Source organism: Haliotis asinina, chromosome 1, assembly GCF_037392515.1.
Source record: "Haliotis asinina isolate JCU_RB_2024 chromosome 1, JCU_Hal_asi_v2, whole genome shotgun sequence".
NCBI classification, from domain to species: domain Eukaryota; kingdom Metazoa; phylum Mollusca; class Gastropoda; order Lepetellida; family Haliotidae; genus Haliotis; species Haliotis asinina.
Genome location: NC_090280.1, coordinates 6,642,532 through 6,661,720, shown reverse-complemented (window position 1 = coordinate 6,661,720; position 19,189 = coordinate 6,642,532). Strand labels below are relative to the sequence as shown.

The following is a 19,189-nucleotide window of genomic DNA, read 5'->3' as shown; positions in this document are numbered from 1 at the left end:
AGGTCGTAGGCGTGTGGAAACTAGGAGTCAGTGTCTAGTCACAGATCATAGTATTTGGGTGAGGTTTCAGCAGATTTCCAGGAAGTATACTGGCATTATAAGTGGTGTTCGTTTTCCGGTTCATCGATCACACCATTGACTAGTTTGTTTACAGCCCACTGCCACATACAGTGTGTTATGTTGTGGCGTCAAGAGAGAAAAATTCTATCACTTGTGGCACTTTTTGTGCATGGTAGGTGCTACCGACATGTCAAGTCCATGCTTACTCTCACTGGCCTAGAATAGGCCTTCAGCAACCCATGCTTGCCTATGCTTGTCGTAAGAGGAAACTAACGGGATCGGGTGGTCAGACCCGCTGACTTGGTTGACACTTTCCCAATTGTACAGATTGATATTCATGTTGTTGATCACTGGATTGTCTGGTCCAGACTCGATTATTTACAGACCGCCGCCATATAGCTGGAATATTGCTGAGTGCGGCGTAAAACTAAACTCATACACTCACTCTGTTTGTGAAGGCCTGATGGCAGTTCACGAATGCCATGCGATTGATGTCAGCAGCATCAAAACACATAATTTACTTCTCTCGACCAGCATATTTTGCCTCAATCATAACAGTCATGCCTCTGAAAAGTGTGACTAGTGTGATTCATAATTGTTCAACTTGGGAACCATGTCCAGCTTATTATTTACAAGTGTGCAAGCGCTATACGTACCAGATAGCTGCTGATAAAAACATGCATAAAAGATGACCAAATGTGCCTGATACCTACAGAATACATTGCTTCCAATCTCAGATTCGTTCGTGATTACACTCTTTCATAACACACTTCCATAATTCCACAACAAAACAAAGCACTTGTTTGAATTTATTTGGATTCATATTTACATAAACTATATGATTTACATCACATATTTAAAATATCATTACATACCTCAACTGTACAAAAAACTAATATAATACTGACTTTGAAAACACAGTTTTTTACCATAAAATGGATATAGTAAGAACTCATCACCCATAAAATATGTCTACAATATATATCATATCACAGAATCGATATATGCACAAGCTTGAGACACTGCCTAGAACACATGCTTAGTTCATGTATTTACATTCTTATGTTGACTGTTCCTGGAACCAAACCCCAAACTCTGCAAGACCTGTTGGCATTGTAACCTAGAGCATCACTGTAATCAACAAAGGCATTTGTTCTGGATACTTCTCACTGCTAATGTACAATACATTCTTTACCATCAAGTGAGCTATTCAGAAAACGAGCAAGTACATAATGATGACATTCATCAGTCACCAAACAAAGTTTTAATACCTTCAGGTAACAATACAGGATATCTTCAATTTACCAAATGGTTCATTATATTATATGACACTACACTGTTGTTGGATATATGCTCAAGACAGTATAGTGCTCAGCTTATGTATAATCAATGTCCATGGCTTGTAATGCTCTAAGACCTTGTTGAGCTCAATGTCACAAACTGACCAGACTGCCTGGTTCCTTGTGTGGTGGGTGTGTCCACCTCAAAGATAGTGCTCAGTTCATGTCCTATATAATCTGTGGCTATTTCACCAGACGTGGCTGCATCATTCTCATCAGGAGAACCACCAGGAACCCCAGTCAGCAAATTGGACCAAGTAATTTTGTCATTGACAGATTCAGAACCTGTCATACTGACCTTACTCTCTGGGGATAAGGACTCCTCTTCCAGGGATAGAGATCCTGCATCAAATAATCGGTCTGGTAATTTTACAGGAGGCGACCTACTTCCAGACACTAAGGATTCCTCTTCCAGTTCCATTGAGAACAACTTAGACTGCTCTGTCAATGGCTTCTCTGTCAGTGAAGGAAGGCTGTCTAACTTTACTCCAAGAGATGCACCTGCACTAGGTGTAGAGTCCATAAGATTAAAACGTTCAAATGTTTTGGGGAAATCGGAGGCAATTGAAAATTCCGTTGAAGCTGAGCGAAGGCCTTGGTCAGCAGATGCTGGACCATTCAGGACTGATGCTGCTTGTTCTTTTGGGGAATCAACAAATGCTGTTCTTGAGGCAGGACGGAGGTTTCCATCTGTTGGCAAGGACGCATAGGATGAGTCAGGACCACTGAAAGATGACTTCCATGTTCTTGACATATCATGGGAGAAGCCAGATGTGTCCAGCTTAGACTTCAGGTTTGTCTTTGAATCCTGTATTTTCTGTTGCCCAAGCTGATATCTTTCCAGAATCTCCTGTTTCTGTCTCTGCACTTCTTCCAGCTGTTTCTTTAGCTCCTGTTGTCGTCTGTCAAACTCGCTCCCTGTTTCCCTGGCTCTTGTTATCAAGGACATGCCTCCTGCGGATCCATCTGACCTAACTGATTTGCTTAGGTTTGGACTTCCACGTTCAGAGGAAGATGTGAGAGTGATGTCCCCTTCATCAAGGTCAGATGGTGCCAGGAGAGACATATCCCTTCCAGGTGTTCTGGTCAGTGATTCATCTGGATCCTCAAATAATAAAGACTTCTTCACTCTTTCAAGTTTAGATTTTGATGCATTTGCTGACATCTGGGACAGGTTCCTGCTATTGTCTTCGAGGTCATGCTTTAACACATCATGTCCCAGAATGTCAGCCGTGTCAAGACTTCTTGGTTGCAAAGGATCACATATATCAGCTAAAATTCTGTCAGCAAGAGAGTCATGCATACCTCCATCTTGAGACCTTGTATCTAGTGAACTTGATACCAGAGTGGATGTTCCTTTGAACGTGTCAGGCCTTCCCATTGTAAGTGGATACTTTCTGTATAACTCTTTTCGCTGTCTTTCAATATTAGCTCTGGTTTCCTCCAGAAAGTTCCTTCTCTCGGCATTCCCCATGAGAATTTTCTTATGGTACTCCTTCACTTTGCTATCCAAATCTGAATTAGTGCTGGTGCCAAAAGTGGAGGACAACCCTGATCGCAGTCCTGTCTGAGACAAAGACAGATCTCTCTGACTGGACTCAAGAATCTTCTGCTGATACTCCCTCACCTTCCTGACATGGTCAGCCTGCTGAGCCAGGCCACGGGAGTGAGTAGCCATATCCTGGGCACTCAGACTTGACCCTTGTGTGCAGCCAGCAGTACCGCCACCAGCCCTAAATCCTTGATACCCACGAAAAGTAGCACCTGGAATACCAGAGTAGTAGCCACTCTCCCCTACACCAAGTCCGTTTCCATCTATCTGAACAGGAACAGCATGAAATAGACCATTGGGGATGGTTTGACCTGCAGACGGAAACCCATGTGATGCTAATGTCTCAGTTCTGTGATCTCGCTGATGATCTGGGATGAGATGTGGTGCACCAGAAGTGACCTGGTTTGAGTAGCTGATCCCATGTTCCGACATTAGTTGGTCAACATGAAACTGTACTTGTGTAGGGGAAATAGTTGATGGTGGTGGCACGATGGGAACTTCAGTGTTCTCATTAATCCCTGAGATCTGTTTGAATTTGTTGATCAATCCATCAAGCTCCTTCTGTTTTTCTCTGCAATGGAAAAAGGACACCTGTATGTGCAGTTAAGTGAGTTGAATATTTGATTTTTGTGTGGTTCAGACTGGATTGTGTACAGATCGACTGCAAAAAGCTCCAATTTGATGCATGTGTCTGATGCATAAAGAACGCACTATCTTAAGACACAGTCTTGCAATGTTCAAGCAATATCTCAGGGGACTGTAAACAATAAGAATATGGGTGACACAAACCTGTGACTGATATGTAGGGGTAAGATGTCATGCTACAGGCAATAAGAACATGGTTCAAGTCACTGTGTCTAACCTACTTATGTCCTGGAAAACTATTTCTTGTATCCTGTAATCCCAAAGTGGGTCACAGTCCTCACAGGTTGGTCTATGGGAAGAATCTTGAAGGTAAAGAAGGCTACTTACTCCAACTTAATGATCTTGTCTTGCCAGGCCTTTCTCTCCTTGTCTGACTGTGATGGAAGACCAGTGTCTGTCTAGAAGGGAGTCAACACCAGCATAGGTTTTATTAGGCTTTCAGAATTAACATGAGTTCTATGAGGTATTCAATACGAGCATGTCTTGTATTAGACTTTCAATACTAACAGGAGTTATATGAGGTATTCAATGCCAGCATGTCTTGTATTAGACTTTCAATACTAACATGACTTATATGGAGTCAATGCCAGCTTTCCTGTGCCTTCTGCAAAAGTTACATGGCGTTCGGTTTTTCTAACTTCTAAATGGGCATAAATGAATCCAAAAGAAACAAATGGCCTGTCTACACCTAGATTTAACTCTGGCAATTGAACAACAAAACTGTCTCCCTCAATCCCTCAAATTATCAGAGAGATATGAAGTATCCCTGTTACTTTCTTTCTACCTGAAAGTCTTGAGATTGATCTCGGGGTGACCTGACCACAATGTGGACCTGTTGGGGAGCATCTGTCCTTGAAGTTGGACTGTGATTTTGAAGAGTAGTGGACGGCAGAGAGCAGGTCTCCAGGGCAGAGTACTCCGACAATGGGGACAGACCTGAAAGAGTAAGTGAGTGAGCGAGCGAGCGATGCCTTAAACAGCCACAGTCGAAAGACACAAGAACACTGGTTTCACTTAAGGTATCCATGCTGACAAAATTAACCCACGTCTTCAGTATACTGATATCTGAAGACCTTTAGCACTTGGGATAACCTGTCATGTCTGCAATGGCACTCTGTAACACAAGTATGTTGTCTACATAATTAACGCTGAACTGAGAAACACCATGACTAACTCCATTATCAGACACCACAGATATCTGAATATAACCTGTATTTCACTGACAGCATGCAAAATATGAAGACATTTTAGCAGTCTGAACTGATGAAATTTATAAAGCTAATAATTTTTGACAATTTCAGAGGTCCAGTTTAAAAAATATAGATACTTACCCGAGTTAGCTACATAGCTCTTGAGGAACACTATTTGCATAAAAAGGAACAGAACATGGGCCTTCAGGCTAGCAAGCTATCATGGTATACACAGACATGAGACTTTGACGAAGCATCACCCACCATTTGCCAGCTGAGGTGGAGGTTGAGGAGCACCAGGCTTGACAGTCTCACCAACTATCTGACTGGTCTCAATGGCCGAGCGGCTGGCATGCTCTTCCTTCTGTTCTTTAATACGGTTGAACAACTTCATGAGAGCACCATCTGTAACATGAATGAATAGTAGAAAGGACATCCTTACTTCTATGGAATTTTCATTTATTTATACCTCTACAATATTCTGGATTATACCTCCAGTGGTGAGGGCTATATCTCTTAAGAGCAGAAAGAGTAAACATCATCAAATATTTCACTGTTGCCCCATGATGGTAGTAACCATGGTAACCTTTCTCATCATAGTTCATTACCATTTTTCTTGAGCTTGGCTGTCTGATCTGAGATTGTAACATTGGTGACATCTTTGAGAGCTGTGAGATCAGGGGATGGTTGGCGTAGCGACAGAGTTGTGGGTAGCTGGAATGGATCGTGTGACTCAGTACTGTTTGGTGTGTCTGGGGGTGTCTGAGTGTCCAGTGACATAAGCACTGGTGGATCTGAAAGAAACAAGACACTAAAGAAACATCTCAGGGAATCTGGAACCATTCATCCCTCGACATGAAAATGATCCTCTGTGTCAAAGCATCCCCATTCCCTTTACTTAGACAAATCTATTAACAGATGAAAGTTGATGCCTTGGCTTTCCAAGGTTGAATTAGCTAGTTCATGTAATTTCAAGGCTGGCTATGACTCACGCTTGTCGGCCAAGTACATATCCTCAAAGGCTTTCTCCATGTCTCTCTGCTTGTTTTCCTTATCTTCCTGGCGTCGGTCTGGCGGCAGAAACACCTGCTTCTGTAATGGACATATAGCATGGAATAACACTGCTGGCAGACAAATTAGTGGAGCTGGAGCTGACACATTAACATCAGTTTATCTGAACCAAATGCCAATCTTGGGTCTGACAGTTTGTTACAACTGTAGAACAAGTGACACTATTGGAAACAGGGACAACAATGACGATACGACATCATGTCATGACCTTTTAAACTAATATTTCATGTCTTTCACTAAAACCTACAGGCAGATCAGCAACCTCCTCCTGTCTCCGTCGGCGGTCAGCTCTCTGCAGAAAGCTCAGGTCTTGAAGCATGTTACTGTACTCCTGGAACAAGATAGAGTCTTATATCACATAATGTCTGTATTCTTGTTAACAAAATATATCACTGAGAAAGACCTGGTGTCCAAGAGATTTCCAATGTGTGGCTGGGTGTGTGAGAAGATGGGGTGAGTGGGTGGGTGTGGCTGGGTGTGGGGGAAGGTGGGGTGAGTGAGAGGGTGGAAGAATGAGAGGGTGTGGCTGGGTGTGGGGGAAGTTGGGGTGAGTGAGAGGGTGGAAGAGTGAGAGGGTGTGGCTGGGTGTGGGAGAATGTGGGGTGAGAGGGTGGAAGAGTGAGAGGGTGTGGCTGGGTGTGGGGTGGGTGGGTTGAGAGGGTGAATGAGCAGCTGGGTGTAGCTGGGTGGGTGGGGTGGGAGGGGTGAGAGGGTGAATGAGTGACTGGATGTTGCTGGGTGTAGGGGTGAATGAGAGGATAAGTGGGATAGAGTGGGGGTGGGGATGGGGAGTCTTTATTCTAGGCAGTGCCCTTGTGCCATTCGCTTACGGAAAGTTTATGTGGGGCACTTTAAAAATACAGGCAGGCTATGTTGGCGCACTCAAGACATAAATCTGAAAAGCACTACAAGTTTGATTTCAAGTGTCGACTCAAGGAAAACTCAAAACGCAGGTTTAGTTTAACTGTAACAAACTTTGCGTCTCTCACTCAAGCAAGATGCTATTGTTTTGAGTCCTATGAACTCTAGACATCAATTTCAAATGCAAGCTGTTTCAAACAGTGCGAAGCCTACAAATTAGTGTTATAAAAAATCTGACACACTTTGTAAAACAGTTTCCGATTAGTCGGTTTCCTTGAGAGATCCAGTCACATTGCCTGTAGCACTTTTGTACTTTTTTGCCATGGAGCACACTAGCTGTCAAAATCTCTCTTTTGTTCCAAAAAAGCAAAAAGCTTGTCATGATGATGATACAGTGAGCATACCGACCGCAACAATCATATCCATAAACAAGATGAATCTCAGAAGAAATGCCAGGACGATGTATCCACATGTTTTTCAAAATATGTTGTTGCAACTTTACTGTTTACCCTTGTGTATCGTTTGATAATGAGGCAAGTCATTTGCATTATGCGATATGTATTGCCCATCACAAAAATATTGAGTTTACAGGGAATGGTACAGACAATCAGACCAGACCGCCTAAAAAATATGCCATTGCCAAATATACAGATTACATATCATCAGTCAAAGCAGAGAATTAAAGTCACAATCAATTCCTTTCAATCAGGAAATGTCAGATTTTAATTCTCAAATCAACCGAACACTTGTTAAACTTTATAGTTTCCACATGACATTGTCCTCAATTTTCCTGTCACTTTTCCTTCTACTTGTGGTGTTTGAGAAAACTGTTGTTTTAGTGTTGCAGTGTTGTTTTTTAAATTCATTTTGAATTAATTCTAACTTTTAAATAAATGCTGAACAAATCCTGGTTTCATTTCTCTTGTTCGAATTGCTGACCACACCTGTATTCCACGTCAAATATTGTATATGTAAGTGAACTCACATGAGTAACGACTAAGTACTATGTCTAACAAGTCACGGCAATTTGACATGACTCACGCTACTTTCTAAATGGCCCATATAAGTATGGACAGGCAAGAATGAACACTGGGGAATGAGTGAGCACTATCAAACTTCAAGCATTGTGGTATTTCAAAGTACTCACATGTCTCAGATGCTCTTTCCGGAGAGCTTCATTTCCCCGGATACGAGCTCTCACAATCCTGTCCTGATCCGTGTGTTGTTTTTCTTTCAACTCATGCTTGAGTCTGAAGTCCTCCTCTTCTGCAGCAAGACGGGCATCTGTCTGCAACAGCATCAACAGAAGGCATAACACACACTTCATTGGCATACTTCCATGCAACCATCCTCAGTCATCCTGTAAGTTGGAACTAAATGTTCACATCATGTTCTGTATACTGTCTTGATCATATCTGACTGAGATGATGTTGATCAGCAGTGGAGACAGACACAGCTGTCTGTCCGTGAACATCCACACTGTAACGCTATGAAGTACCCATGTCATTCAGTTAACCATCCCACAATCCTGACTACAAACAACAATCAAATCACATTCAATAACCTGATGACAAGTAAATGAGAATCTAACCGGGGTCCAGATGTATTTACAAAGTAAAATGAGTGAAACAGACTGAAACAACTGAGAGAACTGGCCATTGACAAAACTGAGTCAGGTTCAAACACACCAACTAAAAAAATTCAATGTTTCTGATATTTTCTCCCTCAAAAATTGAAGGCCTGTAAACTACATGTTATCCAGTCATTAGCAGGCTGTGGGTACATTCTGTTCAATGTTTTCTAAGATAAAGAAGCAAAATGGAGCCATGTGATCATCTGAAAGGAGGTAAATTTATAGCATCACTGCGTATGGGACGTTTTCTTCCAAATCTGACAGAGCAATGAGTGAGTGAGTGAGTTTAGTTTTACACTGCACTCAGCAATATTCTAGCTATATGGCGGCGGTCTGTAAACAATCGTGTCTGGAAAAGACAATCCAGTGATCAACAACATGAGCATAGATCTGCACAACTGGGAATCGATGACATGTGTCAACCAAGTCAGTGAGCCTACTTGATTCCGTTAGTCGCCTCCTACTACAAGCGTAATCACCTTTTATTGCATGCATGGGTTGCTGATGGCCTATTCTACCCCGTGACCTTCACAGGTTTCTGACAGAACAAGTGTTTCAACACCTTTCAAACAACCCACATATGCAAGTCATGTTACATACTCGAAATTAACATTACTAAGCAAATTTAAAGGTACAGAATCATTTTCAAGATAATTTCAAGGCAGAATATAGAGTCAAGGCATTTTAAGATAGGATTCAATTGTCCTGGCCCTACAAGGCCATATGAAGTCTATCTGAAGCCTAATATGTACAGCCTACCTGTTCTTGAGGGCCGGCTTTGACAACAGCATACTCTGGTATGTGATAGTGTGTTGTGGAGAATGCGTTCATGTCTGTCATCGGCACAGCTTTAGCTGCACAAAAAATGAAAAGCTGTCCTCATACATACTCTTAAACCTCAAAATTTTATTTGGACATTCATCAATTTCAGTTTCTCCAAGCTGAAATTAAACAAATATTTAATTAACTCCTCACACAACAAGATCAAACAAGTTTATTTTAAATCTGTTGCATCTGACTGGCATAATTCATGTGGCCACCCATTTTCCCATTTGTTCCAGATAGTTACAGAGGAGGCCCTTGCCTTGCCATGATGGAGGAAGGGACGTAACTCTTTGAATTACAGTAGTCTGGGGAGAAAAGCACAAGAAAAGATCCAAAACATAAATGGACGAAAATGGCAACAAATTGATGATGACAATGATGACGACGACGACAATGATGATGATGATGATGATGATGATGATGATGATGATAAGAGGGGAAGGGGAGAATGTATGCAGATTCAACAAATATTCAGTTTTACAACTGTGTCACCTACGTTTAGACTTCAGTGCCTCCTCCCAGGGATCGGGTGGTGGGGGGGGAAGTGCAGCAATCTCAGCTGCCCTCAGTGCCTCTGTCTCAAGGGCTGCATGTCTGGGAAGGAACAATATTGTGGGTCAGTTTCAACAACAGTACTACAGTACTGCAACAATAGCACAATAAACATCTCGATATGATGCTGCACCTTCTACTATATACTGAAGCTAATATCAATGGTTACCGTGCAATGATGTGTTTGTTATCATCGTAGTCCTTCAATGCCTTGTCTTTACGCAGATTCTTCAGTGCAGTCTGATAACGGCGGTTGGCTGCCTCCTTCCGCAGCTGACCCTGTACGGCCTTCTCCAGCTCATTGTCTTTCTGCAATGATGTTAAGGCATAAATGGGTGAAAAATTTAGAAGTTGAAAAATTCAATGGAACATAGTCTTTTACCCTGTGGCAAAGTGAGGGGAATGTGGCTTAATGTCACAAGTCACTGAAAAGATTGATAATCAGCAATATCAGAAGAATCATTAACGACTGTCAAGGTGAAAAGTGCAGTGAAAAATGTCGACATCATTAATACTTTGGGGTACTTTGCTCAAAATTACTCTTTCCATAATCGATTGATATTTAGCTAAAGATTATTGATCTATGTGATCCAAGTCGATTCATCTCTACTGTCTGACTGTCACACTGTTTGGCTGCCCGTACCAGTTCAGATGACTGACTATTAGTATCCTGAGGATGTTGAGCAGATGCGAGGTAAATTGGGGTCTAATGTTGTACTTGAGAATATTTCCCTGTTGGCACCTGCCTGGACTAAATCTGGTTTTATAGTACTGGCTAACTGAGATACCATGCCTCATTTAAGCATAAATATCCCACTCACATCATACTATCTTCAGACCAACCAGTCCTTGTTTTACCCACTAAACTGACTAATGCTGACTGCCAGGCAGGTAACAACATGTACCATATTTTAACATCTTTTGGTATGACACAGTCTGGGATCGAACCCGCTACCTTCTGTTCTCTTGGTGGTCACACTAACCACTACACTACACTGTTGTGAGGATGGTGAGGTACCAGGCAGCAGTTTACAAAGGTATGCCACTATGTGAGGCCCCATGCTGACAAATACGGTGTATCTCCGGACTCCAGACTGGGTTACAAGTACCATCTGCTGATGTCTTCTGGGATCACACAGTTTGGAATAGCACCACAAACTTTTCTCTCAGTCAGCGTTGTTTGAAATACCGGCCTGCTCTACTGCTCAGGGGCCCCATACCTAAGATTTCGTAACTTTTCTTGTAGCATTCATACCTCCTATGTTACAATAAAGGAGGTATGAATGCTGCAAGAAAAGTTACAAGATCGTAGACTTACAAGAGCTTTGTGAAACGGGTCCAAGGATGGGGTATATTGAACACAGACTGACAGATTCTTAAACTGACCTGCCTGACAATCTGATTAAAATTAAGACATGTATAATATGAAGATATTTTGTGAGCAGGCAAGTTCTACATCTTACACCTAAGGTCTGGCTGAAATATTTGGGAGTTTCATACCCTGCTGAGGAGACACCCTATCCACTTGACCAAATAGGAAGGAGCTCTATTGCCACCATGGAGAGTCAAAACTCAACACCTCTAATGCTGCTGGCTCAACTTCCAGCACTGTTATTCATTGTTTCAACATCTTTCTAATCACCAGTAGTGTTTCTTTGGGTCTATATAGCTTAAAGATACACTCAGCAATATTGTAATACATCTGCTACAGCTCTGTCTGAACCATACGTCATGACTGACATCATGAACAACACAGATATACAATTATCTGCATCAACCATGTCTGTGTGTCTGGCAACACGGATACTTTAGTTGCCCTATACAATCAGCAAAGTCAGGTGCCTTTAATGAGTGAGTGAGTGACTTTTGGGTTAGTATCACGGCATACGACTACAGAAACAGGCTTCACACACTGTACCCAAAAGTGGAATCAAATTTGATGACGAGCAAAGACTTTAACCATGGGGCTATCCCACGGGCATGCCCTTAATAACAAGCCTGGGCTGCAGAAGTCCAGTTCTAACTTGCCAGATCCGTATTGGGTTTATTTGTACTGTTGATGATCAGTGGGACTTACAATATTCCTGGCTGCCTTGTGTGCAGTACCGATGCTCTTGAGGGAGTTTTCATACTGCTGCTCCAGACGATGCAGCTTTTCCAGTTTCTCTTTCTCAAGGTTATTCTGTAACCACGATAATGTTGCTTAGGACAAAATGGTTTCTACAACAAAAAATGTTTCATGCCTGACACCAGAAACGATGTGGCATGTTTGCCATTTTTAACCTATGTATTCAGTATTAGGAAGGAATGTTTTTAACAGTCAGGTAGCCCAGCACATCACTCAATACTTGTAAACAGAACATCACACTCCATGCATTTTTGATAATAATTTACAAAAGCGACATTCAACAGTGTAATGATAAACATACATCGCTTTTCAGACTGTGGGTTTATGGAAGGATAAGTAAAACATTTCTCAAATAAAATGCAATGTTTTGTTATTTCTAACATGGGAAGTTTAATAACATGTGCTACAGGCTTTGGACCAGATTTCAGCCTCAGAACAAGTTTAGGCTTAAAATCCCTGGAAAGTGATACTGCAAGAAAATGTAAAATTCATTCACGGGTCATGTTTGGTATTCTAATACATATATCTGTGATCTGGGTGATGACTTCCCATTCTAGCCAAGAGACATATGACTAACATATTACCATAGCAACGACACAGGTTCTCACCTTCACCTGACAGGTCAGTTTGTCTACCAGTTTCATCTTCTCCTTCCTCACATCGTCCCGGATCCTGGCAGCATTCACCTTGGCCTGCTCTCGAACCTGTTACCAAAAACATCCCTTCTGTATATGTGTTCAATGACTGTATAATGCCACACTACGAAATCTTCCAGTTATATGGTGGCAGTCTGTAAATAATCAAGTCTGGATAAGACAATCTAGTGGTTGATATCAAGAGCATCAAATACTCAAGTTGCTGGGATGACATGAACCAACTCAGAAAGAGTTGCTGAAACAGTATTCTAATCCCGATCTTCGTGGGGTTTATTACATCATGAATAACACTATATTCCGAAAGATCACCAGCATCTGCATCCCCCATCATCCCATCAGTCAACAGTAGAAGACATAATGTGTACGTGAGACGGTCTCCCGTTACGCGTACAAGTGACTACCTGAGAGTGGTCACTCATACGTGTGACTGCCTGAACGCAGAGAGAGAAATTCTGCATGTCACATAAAAACACGTCTAAAATTGTTATTTGTGAAAATAATTAAACAAAATTTGCTACAGTCATTGACAGATGGTCAGGTTATTGGATGACGTGAATGACAACATAAAAAGAGGAAATTAAATTGTCCAAAAATGACAAAAATGAGGAAAATTTGAGCAAAAACTGATGATATTCAACAGCGAATTTCACCTATGTGCATAATTTTCAGAAACTTACATTTAGTATTTTCTGAAAGCTCATTCATTGTAGATTCATAATATATATGCAGCTTTTGATGCACACCAACGCACACCTGTTTGTTATTATGTTGAAAGTTGAAACATGTTTACTTTCTTTGAAACTGCGCAAACTGTCTCGCGTAGAAGTGACTGGGTTAGCGTGTCATTAATGGGAGGTAACTGATGCCTGACTAAATTGCTCAGTCTGTACAAGATATCTATATCTAATGAATGTTCACTTAGTACACCATCAGTTTAATCAGGTATTTCATTGATGTGGACAATTTCACTCAGATTACTGCCCTCTAGATTGCAACACTTTTACTGTACAATATGAAGAAACAATAAATCAACAATAATCAGCCTTGGAAATGTCTTGAATTTTCCTTTATAATGTATTACCAACAGTTGATATCATGGTTACAGTATCTTCCTAACCTCAAATGCTACCATGATAACAATTCAAAACTGAATAGTTTTGACACTGCCAGGCTGAATGTGGCCCTTGGTATCACTGTCATTAGATTCCGGTGTTATTTTACAGCTTACTATAAGTTTAGATTACTAAATAGTGACTAAATAGTGAGACAGACATTAGTGCTTAGCAGAAATATCACTGTTTTTCTACCATCAGCGAATTACTTCAACAATTCAATGATGCTGTGCTGATGTGGAAACTGACAACAAATAAAAATACCAGGTCTGGAGAGTGGTATTCCTTCATCACATTATGGACGAAACTGTCATCAGTGCTTTCATTGGTCTAAGTAATGTTACCTGAGGGTGCCTGGGTGCTATACTCATCTCCCTAAGCAAATCTTGTTCTGCGGATGACATAGGTAAGATGAAAACTCAAACATAAGTCAAGTATAGCGTTCAGGTCCTGTTTGTTTTAGAAATGAATTTTCACACAAACGATATTACTTTTTTCTCCTGAACTACAAGAAATATTAATTCACAAACTTCCGGGAAGAAATTGTTGGGTTTGTTATACATCTAATACTATAAATTCTTCTGATCCGTTCTCTCAATATACAGAGAGGGCCTCTCAAGTCAATGGTAGGGCCCAACACTCACCCGACAACGAACAAAATAGAACTCATGACAATTTTGGCTCCTCCCCCTGAAATAATGTCCTATGCCATATAAAAATAACTCGCATCCCAGCTGTACTACTACTAACTACAATCATCTCTTCAAAGACTCAATCGGTTCCATTAAATTCTTACAATTCTTACTTCATTGGTGAGCTTAAGTCATTTGTGAAGCATTCAGTGGAATAAGACTTCAGAATGACAGTCGGTAGAAGATGCTTAATCGAATCATTATGTGTGTCCCTTTTCTGACTCAGTAACTTAATTACCAGTAATTTCCTGAATAGTATTTGAGTCGCCCAATCCACATGTTCCACTATTTCATGCTTTCAATTCGAAATACCCTGGTTGTAGTAAACTTAAGCTCTGTAATATTTTTCACATGGATATACTGAGGCTAACAAGCCCTACGACCGTCCAATAAAATGCAAGATGGACGAATGGATTTAATAATGAATCAGACAACTGTTACTGTTTAGTGTTTGGCAGAACTTACAAAATTGTTCTGTCACTGACATTGATCTCTTGACAAATGAAAATCTGCATAAAACACAGATATTTGACCTGCAGTATATATATATGCTTAGGGCTTTCTGATGACATAGTTACCATTAGCCAATATTTCTGCAAGCTGACATACATGAATATTGACAAAGGCCAGTAAAGACTGTTTACTCACTGTTGTGGTGTGTTCCACATGCATCACTAGGAAGCATTCAGAACTATTCGGAATTGTTCAGGTTTGTAGAGGTAAAAGTTAAAAAGACATATGAATGTCAAATTTTGTGATTTGGAAAGCTGATTGGTCAATTGAAAAAGTTAGCTGACGTGACTGGGGTTTGTTAGATTCAGTATAAGGGATGCCAGTAAAATCGCCCAATAGACAAAAGGCCCCAGCAAAGTGAGTCAAAATGCCTCAGTATAAGCACTAGCACCTTACCTGAACAAGTCGCAGCTTGCGTCTCCGTGCAGTTTCCTCCTTCGACAACTGTTCCACTTCATTTGGACTGAGTCGGTACCGAACCTTGATACCTCCCTTGCCCTTCATGGCAATGCTGAAAACATGATGAACTGTTTATTCCAAATAGATATCACGTGTGGCATGATAACTTAGTAAGTGATATGTCTAGCGTGCGTGGGGTCACTTTGTTAGCTTGCTGTTGACTGGGTTCACCGCTTTGGTCAAGCAATAATCAGATCTTCAGATCAGGTCAGTGGTTTGAATCCCAGCATGGGAGGTGGATATGTTTTGATCTGGACTAACAATTGATTGTCAGTTTGTTTGACTATTAGTATAAGATAATGTGTTTTCGTGTTTGATATATACAATGTTAGCAAGACATTGGACAGTGTGCTATCAATGGGACATAAATTTGGCTCTGGGTATAGTTTTCTGCACATTTATGAGTTTCAAAACCAAATTAACCATTTCCCTCAAAGAATGACAAAACAGGTTGAAAATATGGCGTGAAAAAAGTATAACTGAAGATCCAAAGTTGTATATTCAACACTGAAATATAAGACCAAATTCTGACATTTGCAGAAGTTATCTAAACTAAAAGTAATACCATAGTTTTACCGTGTTTTGGGCGTAATAACGCAAAAGATGATCATGTATATTATTACGTATCAGTAGATTATCAAAACTGTAATTCAATAAATAAATATCATTTCACCTTTCAAAATCTTATTGTTAGAATGTTCTGTCACCCACTGGTTTCTAATGCAACATATATTTCATTTCTTGTCCACCAGCATAAACATGAGAAGTGACGTACCATGTTTTCAGGTTACTATTTACTCCTTTTATAGAAGCAAATGGAATGCAGTCTTCTCCAAAGAAATCAACAAATACAACGTGTCATTTTAATTAAAAGTCAAGCAAACTGGTCATTTTTTTCTTGATTACAGTAGAACATGGATATAGCGAACACGGATATAGCGAACAAACGAATATAGCGAACAAATTTAAAAGTCCCGTCAATGGTCCCTTTATAATATCATTAAAATTATACGTGAATAACAAACTCGTGAGTAGCGAATTAACGGTTATAGCCAACTGATTTCCTGACCCCAAGCCCAATTAACGACTTGAGTAGCGAACTCACTCAGTGTCAGCTCAGTGTCAACTCAGCGACTTAGCGGTATACATCAACCTTGTGGGCGGTGAATCAACATTGTTTAACCTCGTTGGCGGTGAATCATCATTGTTTAACCTCGTTGGTGGTGAATCAACATTGTTTAACCTCGTTGGCGGTGAATCAACATTGTTTGATAGTCATTAATTAATTAACAAAACACTACGAGTAAAATTCAACCCATGGATCAGGGTATTATCGCAAACATGGTTCTTTCCGATCTCAGACTTATGTGGAGTGAACTGTCAGATAAGGCAGAAGAAATCCCGGCTGATGTCACGCTGGATGACTTCACCAACGCTGACAATGAAATTGTTGTAGCCGAAAGACCTACAGAAGACAAGATTGTGACGTCAGTCAGCCACCAGTTTGTCACGCCCACTGTCGCACCTGCTCCCGACTCGGACAGTGAAGGTGATGAACCTCGTCCGAAGCCATCATTTGCTGAGGCCAATGCAGCATTAGAGACACTGCGTCATCTGCTTGTGTGTGAAGGATCAGACAATTCTACTTTTGGCTCTCTAGCAGATGTATGTGCAGCAGTCAACAAAATGAAATCGGCAGGACGTGGCGTGCAGAGCAAAATTGTGGACTATGTTAAACGCAGTTAAGTGTTACATTGTTGAAATTGTTGTGATTGTTAAACATGTTTGTTAAATCAGAATTTTAATGTCAATGTACAAGAATAAAAATATGTAGCCCATGTATATACGTCTCTACATCTCTATAAGCCAATATGGCGCTCAAACGTGAATAACGAACAACGGATATAGCAAACTAAATCCCTTGGTCCCTTGGAATTCGTTATATCCGTGTTCTACTGTATTTGAAAATTTTTTTAGTGTGAAATCTGTTAAAAATATACATATTTACAGGTAAGTTATTCAACCATATGCACATTCAATCTTTTTGTCAGCATGGCACGCCATGGCAGGGACAATAAAACATGTTATGTCTGCGCAGTACAGGGATATCGCTGTAATATTTTAAATGAACGTAGTGGTCACAAGCAGGGTATGAATTTGCAGCACGAAGAAAAAAGATGTAACTGTAAGAGATGACCAATTCCATGTTCAATAGTTTTTTTTTATTACGATGGCAAAATTCCATTTGAGTCATGTGATGTCTATGTTTTGCGTTTCACTTGAGCAGACGATGGTCCTCTTGACTCTCAATAAATTAAAATGTCTGTAACCATGGCAACCACACACATATAACATTCAGACAAACAACGCAGCCATGGAGTGTGAAAAATAAATCTGAGGAACTTCTTTGAGTGGCATTTTAGAATCTGAGGAGTTCAGATTGAACCAATTTGAGGTGACAATAGTTAATATAAAATAAATAAATGGCTTAAATATGCAGATAACAGCTTAAAATACCCTGACATTACAATAAAAGACAATTTCAATATCTGCCATTTGATCTGTTCCACATAATGTCTAAATTTGGCATGGATATCAATACACAATTAGGAATTTAATTTTAAATCTAATATTTAAGTAGGAACAGATTGTAGATGGTAAAATCGTAAAATCAACTGTTGATCATCAACTGTTGATGATCTGATATTCGACAGCAGATTGACAGTTTATTATGCACTCTCATTATGTTACTCGACAGCAGGGTCCTTGAACTGGGGTCCCTGTACTAAGGCCTGGGGGTGAAGTTTGGCGTCAATTTCCATCAATTAGAAAACCAGTTAGAATAATGAGTGTAACTAATGTCATATGTCTGGTTGTATACGTATATATGCATATATTATTCAGAAAAAAACACGAAAAGGAGAGGTGAAATACATACCAACAGAAGAAATTCCGCTAGCCGCTAAAGCACCAAACAAGTCCAAACATAACAAGTTTCAATTTCGCCGCTTCCGGAAGTAGATCGGTTTCTGACGTTTTGTTTACAACATTCACATAAGCATGAACACATATGTTGTATTTTCTTTGAAGGATGAAGACATATGACATAACTATACGTAGATGAAAGAGTAGTTTCCACAGACGATTATGGTGATTCGTGAGCTTCGCTCGCAGAGCTGCGTTACGACATTCAATATTGTATTTGCGCGCAACACACACCGATCCGGAAACAATGTTTACGTTCTAAAAATCGCGTGTTGACTGAAGAATTAGTGAAACAATCGGCAATCTGTGGATAATGTCAGTGCTTGAACTGGTGTTTTATACTCATGACTGATCAAGTACGATTTCCTGAAATTCCATTGAGACAAGAGATGATTTTCTTTACTTTGGGATCATATCATTTTGTTTTAATCAGAGACCAAATAATCAATTATATGGTCTCTGTTTTTAATAGAGGCAGAAATCTCATAATTGTTTACCTATTTTGCAGACATCATCCATTTCAGCGGTGAAATAAACAGAAAACGGAACTAATGTTCATCATGTTTCTTAAAAGATTGGTCTGACACCTCATTGTTGAGTAACATATTGCCTCAAACCATGGGTTAGGTTTGAGATTCACACTTACATTACACAGATTACTCTCTCACTACATTCGTATGAAAACGTACATTTGGCCACTTTCAATCATACAAACAAGTCTCAATATATCGTTTTCAACGAAACACTTTCTGAGTTTCTGAGAAAAGTGCGACGTAAAACAGCACACCAACCAACCTAGAGTTGTCTCCCCTGCACGTCTATCGTTTTAATATGCAGACACATACAAACGCCGTACTGTGACCAGTCTGAAACAACATTTATAGCATGCCTCTCACAATCCGGTTTACATAAGCT

General features: G+C 40.4%; 1 protein-coding gene across 1 annotated transcript; it reads right to left on the bottom strand.

Annotated features, from left to right (window-relative positions):
- Nucleotides 1-855: 855 nt before the first annotated feature.
- On the bottom strand, nucleotides 856-18,328 carry LOC137281425 (serine-rich adhesin for platelets-like). Its single transcript, XM_067812681.1, has 15 exons — nucleotides 18,228-18,328; nucleotides 15,227-15,341; nucleotides 12,466-12,561; nucleotides 11,807-11,911; nucleotides 9,899-10,038; nucleotides 9,674-9,771; nucleotides 9,112-9,206; nucleotides 7,867-8,007; nucleotides 6,106-6,189; nucleotides 5,780-5,879; nucleotides 5,396-5,581; nucleotides 5,052-5,192; nucleotides 4,382-4,533; nucleotides 3,925-3,995; nucleotides 856-3,523 (listed from the first exon to the last, which is right to left on the bottom strand). The coding sequence occupies exons 2-15, from the start codon at nucleotides 15,332-15,334 to the stop codon at nucleotides 1,471-1,473; spliced, it is 3,570 nt and encodes a 1,189-aa protein (XP_067668782.1). The 5' UTR covers nucleotides 15,335-15,341; nucleotides 18,228-18,328; the 3' UTR covers nucleotides 856-1,470.
- Between the last annotated feature and the right edge of the window lie 861 nt (nucleotides 18,329-19,189).

Excerpts from the sequence above, each read along its gene's own strand:
- LOC137281425 (XM_067812681.1), bottom strand. The coding sequence starts at position 15,334 with ATGAAGGGCAAGGGAGGTATCAAGGTTCGGTACCGACTCAGTCCAAAT. Across the intron at positions 10,039-11,806 it reads ACAAGGCAGCCAGGAATATT|AAAGACAATGAGCTGGAGAA; the intron begins GTAAGTCCCACT and ends ACATCATTGCAG. Across the intron at positions 8,008-9,111 it reads AAGCCGGCCCTCAAGAACAG|ACAGATGCCCGTCTTGCTGC; the intron begins GTAGGCTGTACA and ends ATGCTGTTGCAG.